At 35.9% G+C, this 7,500-nt stretch overlaps 1 protein-coding gene across 4 annotated transcripts in view; it reads left to right on the forward strand.

Moving 5' to 3' along the window:
- The first annotated feature begins 2,022 nt into the window (after positions 1–2,022).
- LOC138029320 (diacylglycerol kinase delta-like) overlaps positions 2,023–7,500 on the forward strand; it is a 30,184-nt gene continuing 24,706 nt past the window's right edge. Inside the window, exons 1-5 of one of the 4 annotated variants that reach the window (XM_068877053.1) lie at positions 2,023–2,041; positions 3,121–3,238; positions 3,679–3,945; positions 5,214–5,261; positions 6,240–6,305. In XM_068877053.1, coding sequence (XP_068733154.1) covers positions 3,799–3,945; positions 5,214–5,261; positions 6,240–6,305 — 261 coding nt within the window. In that variant the 5' untranslated portion in view covers positions 2,023–2,041; positions 3,121–3,238; positions 3,679–3,798. Of the gene's footprint in view, positions 2,042–2,668; positions 3,239–3,678; positions 3,946–4,655; positions 5,090–5,213; positions 5,262–6,239; positions 6,306–7,500 lie in introns of those variants that run through there. The other 3 variants (XM_068877051.1, XM_068877050.1, XM_068877054.1) reach the window with 3 other exon arrangements.

Below are 7,500 nucleotides of genomic sequence, written 5' to 3' on the forward strand. Positions count from 1 at the left end.
AACGGTGATTTAGTAACAAGTGTTAGCAATTGGAAGTGCGTTTTTGAGACGCGGACGGCAACCGGAAGTGAGCTGTTTTCCCTTTTGATATTTCTTCACACAAGCACATTCACATTGCAAAGTATCTTTCTCCACCAGAGATGATTAGTATAAAAATCTGGGAGACACCACTGTCCTGGCACGCAAAATATTCTCTTCCGGTTGCCGTCTGCGTCTCAAAAACGTGCATGCTTAAGCTCCCTAATTGTTACGCAACCGCGTACAAACTACTACAAAATAGCTTTAGCTATAGTGGGGCAGTTTTCTGGAATAATTTGCCTTTAGAACTAAGGAAAGCAGAGTACCTCAATCAATTCAAACGACTGATTATAGAGGCTATCTAGACCATTATTTTAAACACGGCATTCATGGAAAGCAGCTTACGTTTTAACTTTCAGAGTTCAATAGTGGGAAACTTGACTCATTTGAACGAAGTCAGGAATTTCAGTATTTTCTTGACCTAAGGGACTTGGTATGGTTGTTATAGCGGGTCTTGAATTCTCTTTCCGAGGCTCCGTAGTAGACGCGCTTACAGTTGTTAGCCTCTACTTCCGCGTTGTATACAGTGCATTTGGTTAGACACTTTCCGTCCATAGGGTATTCACTCTGCAATTGCACATTCTTGGTTGGTTGGTGGGAGAGAGGTTCAGGATGCTTGAAATGTGTTGTTTAATAATGTTGGCCATGTTGGTGGTTCAACAATAACTTTACTTGATAGTGTTGGTGTTGAAGATTCTGTGGAACTTGTGGTCCCTTGGGAAGTGTTTCCTAAGCAGTCGCATGAAAAGCTAAGTTCCTACTGCCCAATGTGAAATAATGAGCTTGCCCTTCAAGGAATTCTATAGATACCAAGTAATGCATATTAATTAAGATCATAGTAGCCTGAAGATTGTGTTGAAAACATGAAACACTGAGTCGCTACTTTGTCTCTTGCTTGTTTCATTATATATAATTTAAGCTCTACGAAAGTATTGAGCCCTCTTTCACGTCACTGAACTCCTATATTCACGTATATATATATATATATATACATTTATCTGTAATCTTATAGCTTATATTTGAATTTCAAAACTTGTAACAGCAAATCATTTAACTCCCTAAAGAAGTTAGGTCGTGCCTGACAAAATATTAGTAAATCCAAAAAAATATGTCTATATCCTCACAGCCGTACAACCAGCCTTGAAGTATTATCATTTTTTGTTTTAAATCTACGAATTATTTGCTGGTTAGATCTCCCAAGATGCAGCGCTTCCACTACTTTGTTCAGCTGTCCCTTGCATAAAAAATGTCACTGTCTAATGTTACATATTCGTCCATTTTGGAAAATCCCCAGTTTGGTAGGGTCGCTATGGTTATTGTGATAAATTCTGTGATTGGTGGATTAAGCTGAGTGCACTTAATATGATTGGCTGATGTCCGATTACACCTACACAATAATAGGTGAAAAATAAAGCAGGTAATGCGCCAATCAAATTTGAGAAAATCGTAGTGATTGAAAGGGGCGTGTAGACCGAAAATATCAGTTCATATATAACTCACGATAGCATCACTTTTCGGAACCACAAGTTATTTTTAAATCAGCGGCAGCTCAGCTTTGGGTGCCGCTGGTTTAAGCTGGACAAGGCAGTTTATAATTTAAAGCCAGCTGTCGATGAAATTTAACTAGAATCTAAAAAAACATCTGTTAATTGGTGTACGTGCTCTTCAACTACCGTCTGAAATAAATTGTTGAAACCATTTGCAAAGTGGCCATTCAAATGAAAGCTACTTTGTAGCGAAAGGAGAAGCACTTTCCCGGTGTGACATTAAGTATGCTGCCCAAATTGTTTGCCAGTTTCTGTGCAAATATTCACGTCATATGAAAGACATCGAGAAGTACTTTTTTGCCTAATGGGCAGTTTTTAGGTCAATTCAATTTCGTAGATACGCATATCTAAGCTGACTCATGATGACAAGGCAGTTTTGATCATTCTTGGCTAGTGGGTCACAATTTCTTCATCTGGTAAGATTTAATTATGAAGATACTGAAGATGAAAATCGAAGAAGCTCCCATATGGTTGCCATGCAAATAGACAGGTGGCTTGAGTTTTTTTTAGCGTTTTTCCTTGCCAGCGATGTGTGTGTTTGCATACTCATCATTCGCCATGTTTTCTACTAACCAATTTTACGCTTTTTGTTGCTAAGCACTTCATTTTTCTTCTCCCTCTATTTAACGAAACTTCTTGTCGTGTTTCTACCGTGGGTCAAGTAAGTGAGAAATGCTTTCCCTTGCTTTTAACAGAAAGTAAGTTATCATGACTTTTGTCCGTATTGAAAATTACCGGCTAGACAGTCTTTGCATGATTTTTACAGAAAAAGTAATATTTTTTTACTATAATTTATAAGCGAGAAGCTGCTATTCAGTCGTCTTGACGTCATAGGATGTCATAAAAGATGATTCAAAGCTACATATACATAAGCTGAGGTAGTTTATTGTTCCTTATAAGAAATTAACAATTTAACAATGAAAAGATATAACAAGTTGACACGATAGACCATGATAACCCGTTTTTCTTTGGGGTTTTATGCTTCAGGTTCTTTGGAAACTTTCCATATGTTGTGTGCTAATGTTTAGTGACCGACTGGTTAGTGACCTCCTCTAATGACGTCTACGATTGTCAATGCTTTCATAAACAAAAATAAAGACACCAACCAAGCATCAAATTAATGGATGATTGACTGATTATTTGACTTCACGTCAACCGAAGCGTTAACTACTGTACAGACGAGTCACACTCAAGCGCAGTATTTGCAAATATTATCAGGAGTCTTAACTGACATAAAAATTCAACTTTTTTATCTCCTCTAATCATTTATTTATATGTCGTGAGATTTATGCCCACCGGTTCGAAAAATTTTCCCCTTTTCGAGGTAAGTTATTTCTTATTTTCTCTTTTTACACTTGAAGCATGAAATTCTAGCCATACCTCGAATAAGGTGGTAAATACTGTATTTACATGACCTGAAGCAATATGTTGGTTCATGTTTCCTGTGTTTGTTGACTGTTGACGTAAGACTTTAGGCTTATGTTTTTACTTTCAGAGTTCAATAGTGGGAAACTTGACTCATTTGAACGAAGTCAGGAATATTCACAAGGTTCTGAAAAAAAAAAGCAAAGGTTGAAATTGTTTGTTGCCAACATCATCGTTTGCTGGATTAGGTGAGTCGAAATAAGTCTGCTTGTTTGCTGAAAAAACGGAGTAAAATTATCTGCAGTGGCGCTTGCGATGATTTAACCACAACACTACTCCTTTGCTCGTAAAAAAGTTATGTATAAATTGTTTTTATTCAAAATGACTAAAAACAGGAGCCCATGCTCATGGGCTCCCGCTAAAAAAGAATCATGTGAATGGTCAGCTACGTAACTTCTGCTCGCAGAGTTAGTCTCCTCCACTAACTCTGCTTCTGGAGACGAAGATTGTCCACCTTTTTCAACACTATTTTCTTTTTCGGCACCTCTTCTCCGTTAATTTTACACTTTGTCCTCATGTTGTTTTGCAATTAAGTGTTAATTTTCTTGAACTTTTTTTTCCGGTTTACGGGCAATTTACGTAAGGTTAGTTACCCCCCCTATATTTTCCAATTTTTTCTGCTTTTCAGGGGGTTATGGACAGACGGAAGTGTGGTCGATTCATGGTTCTTATCACGTGGCTATAAAAAAAAAATGGCGGACATTGCTTTGCCAGCCAACGCTTTTACCACGAAGATGACATAGAAAACATGGCTTGGAGAAGATCATATGATTTTACTCCCCGAATGGAAGAATTTGAATTGGATTCATCGGATGAGAGTGACTCTGAAGGGGGCACTGAAACCATTAATACATACCACCGACGAAAATCCACGGTGACTGCTGTGAAGTCCAGGGTAAGGTTTTCTTAAGTAAGCTGCTGCAGATATTTTCTAAAGCGGTACAGAATTTACACTATGTGTCAGATGAAGAACTAGCGAGGATTTGAGTATTCGTGCAATTGTGGGGTTAAATGAAGAGTTGGATATTTCAAGTTTCAGCTCTAGAATTATTAATTTGTAGTTAAGGTCTGTTTACAAAACACGACTGTCGTTTTGATATCACAAGCCCTAAACTTTGTACTGTACAAGGCACATGCTATTTAACTGGATACTTGGATGAAAATTATTCCAAATGTATGTGAATTTAAAAACCATTTTTGAATATTTATACCTTCCCGTCGCAAGTGAACAAAAACGTATCCAAACCAAAATATTTTGGAGTAAGCTTAATTAATCTATTTTTGCTCTCTCGTTTTGGCGTCTAGAGACTTTCAAGTACAACTGTCGATTTGACTTGCAACGCATAAAATATTAAAGAGAATCTCAAATTTGTTTGGTATAAACAGATGTAAAAATTTTCTATTAAGATTTCAATTTTTTTAATCTCCCCGGCACTTCGTCGTTATTTTTCGAGAGAAAAATTGTAAAATGCATATACCACATCCCCACGAATATTCAATGTGCTATTTTTACACTTCGAGCGAGGAGTACCTTTCATAACAGAAAAATATAAGCTTGCGTCGAACGGGTCAATATATTAATATAACTTGAATGATCGAGGGATTTTAAGTAGGGTTTGTGTTTTGTTGCCAATGGTTAGAGTGAGCTGGTTTTTAATTTTCTGCATGGAGAGTCGCATGCACCTGTAAATCTATCGTGTGATGGATTTGAATGAGGGTTTTATTATTATGTGGTCTGATAGTACGTCACAACTGACTGATCAGAATCCAATTTATCGTATCGGGAAAGCTTGCAAAATTCACTTTCTATTTTATACTGGCAACAATGGTTTTGATCGGTATTTCTAGTCATTTCACCAAGCGGTTTCTTTGGATTTATTAACTTTCCCCCCATTATTGCAATACATTGGGTATTGAGTGTTACATAGTCAGTAACCAGTGAAATTCAAGAACATTCAAGATCGTTCGTTATTGAATTATTCTATTCGTTATTCAAGGCGGTGTACTTCTTTCTTATGGTGGACTTCGCAAAGGAAGAGGTCTTCTTGTATAAATACTCTTATCAGTTCAAAATTCAGAAATATCTGTTAATGTATTTTTGCACGCACAGTTGTTTTCCCCTTGTACTTAGACTAAAAGGACTTTTGTACCATTGAATTTCAGAGCTGTATAAAAGAGGGATTTTTGTTGAAACAGACTGGCTCATTTCAGGTGAGTTAATATAAATATTAATGTAATAATGTTCAAAATACAAGATATTGTTGTTAAATAAAATTGTAATTATTACAGTGTGACGGTGTGAGTGTTTTTCATGTTTTTATTTCAATTTTTGAGAGAATAGTTTTCATTTATTTTGAATTTCAGCTTGCCTTAAACAAAATAATTACATTTCTTATGAAAAGAAATTTTGCCAAGACACGTACATTATAAGAAATTTATTAATATTTAAAACTTCATTTAAGATCCAAATTTACACATTGGCAACCAGTATAATCGTCTTTCACCTCTTATGTATCATTTACCTGGTTAAGCAAAGAGGAATATGCGACTGAAATATTTCATATCAAACTACACAAGTGAAAACCATAGTGTAATTTTTAATAGTCTGAGTAAGTGAAGTCCTGTGAATGAATACTGTCATTGATGGACCTTTTGTCGACCTGCTTGAAAGTCACCTTTGAAGCAGAATGAACTGATTATTATAATAATACCATAATAATAATCTTCTTCTTCTTTTTCTTCTTCTTCTTCTTCTTCTTCTTATTATTATTATTATTAATATCATGTGGTCACTGGATAAATGGATCAGTGTGGTCAATCCTTGGATTTTTTAAAATTAGCCTTAACATCTTTTAACACTGGTTTTTACAGACAAAAAGGCTACTAAATTCTATTGTAAAGAAGGTTCTTATATCTTTTATGCTGGGAGAATTTCATTGCTTACTTGGGTTAATTATCTTTACTAAAAGTTTAATCATGTGTGACCATGTTTTAATGACTGCAGTCTATACAAACATCATTATGTCTTGATAGTTAAATACCATTGAAACAAATAAAACAAAGCTGTTGGGTGATGTTGTAACTCAAAGATTAATGTTAAGTGTCACTCAGACTCCAACAATAATAAATTAAATTAAATTTCTAATACAATAGTGTTGTTAATTTAAGTGCCTTTTTTCTTAACTTCAGCGATGGAAAAGACGATATTTCAAACTCATAGAAGGGAACAAGTTATTTTATGCAAAATCTGCTGAGGTAACACATCTTCTGTAACCAAAGACTTCTGCATTCATGAAAAAGCTATAGTCCGCTTTAAAACACATGAGCCTAATTAACAAATGGAAGGTGTTTCAGCATTGTCTGTACTCTTATCGACAATGATATTCGTCATCGCAGTGGTCAAAATGTTCTGGACTCACAATGTTCAGCGTCAAAGAAAGTTTTAATTTGAGAGCGTGACCAAAATTATGACTCAAAGAAAGAGCTAGCATTGTCTATAACTTTCTCGCAGTATGATTGGTTTATTTCCCAAAATGGGCGTTTCTGATTGGCTATTACATTGTGTGACAAAATGACGCGAGCATGACGCGTACAGCGTTGTCTACACTCTTCATTAACAATGGCAAATTAGCCAATCAGATTGCGAGATTAAAAGCAATTGTGGTAAAACAAATATTTGACCTGCTCCCAACTTAGTGGCCTCATAGCTCAGATGGAAGAGCATTGCACCGTCATCACAGAGGTCAATTGCGTTCAAATCCCGTTGAAGTCACCTGAATTTTTCAGGTGTCTGTAAGAGACAATTGCTTAAATTCTCCAGATAATTGTGAGGATCACTTCTTAATTTTTGTTGATAACATCCATTTTAGATATGTATAGACCATGTTCATAAATTTCGCAGCCAATAAATTATTCTTTTGTCTTTGTGCCATTGAGACCAACTAGCCTCACAACCTTCGAGATTACCGAACGGTGTTAAAAGCATTCCATAAAAAGCATGTCCTAGTGTAGTCTGAACAAAGGTTCAAATTGTGAGAGCGGAACTTTAGTATAAAAGAAGAACGTGCTATGCCTTATTAGTATCATTCAACTAGTGGACTAATGCAAATCCTGCATTTTGATTGGCTACGCTACAAGATGACTATTAGTAATAGTCCTCGAGTATTGAAAAGCGTAACGCTTTCTTTCGTTTTATTCCCAAATAAATATTTCTTCAACTTGCATTCGCTAACTTTGTTATTGCCTTTTCTGTCCAACTAGTTGGGTGATACTAAAACAATTAGACTCTTCGCCCTCAAGGGCCACGGGCTATTGACCCGTATTTTCGGGCTACGGGTCTAATTGTTAATTAGTATGCTTTATGTAAAGAATTCTAATGAAGAGTATTTATTGGTTTTTAGCTCATGCATGTGACTTTTTTCACTGTCGACCTGATGGCTTGGCTGTTTTG

Source organism: Montipora capricornis, chromosome 13 (genome assembly GCF_036669925.1).
Source record: "Montipora capricornis isolate CH-2021 chromosome 13, ASM3666992v2, whole genome shotgun sequence".
Classification (NCBI taxonomy): domain Eukaryota; kingdom Metazoa; phylum Cnidaria; class Anthozoa; order Scleractinia; family Acroporidae; genus Montipora; species Montipora capricornis.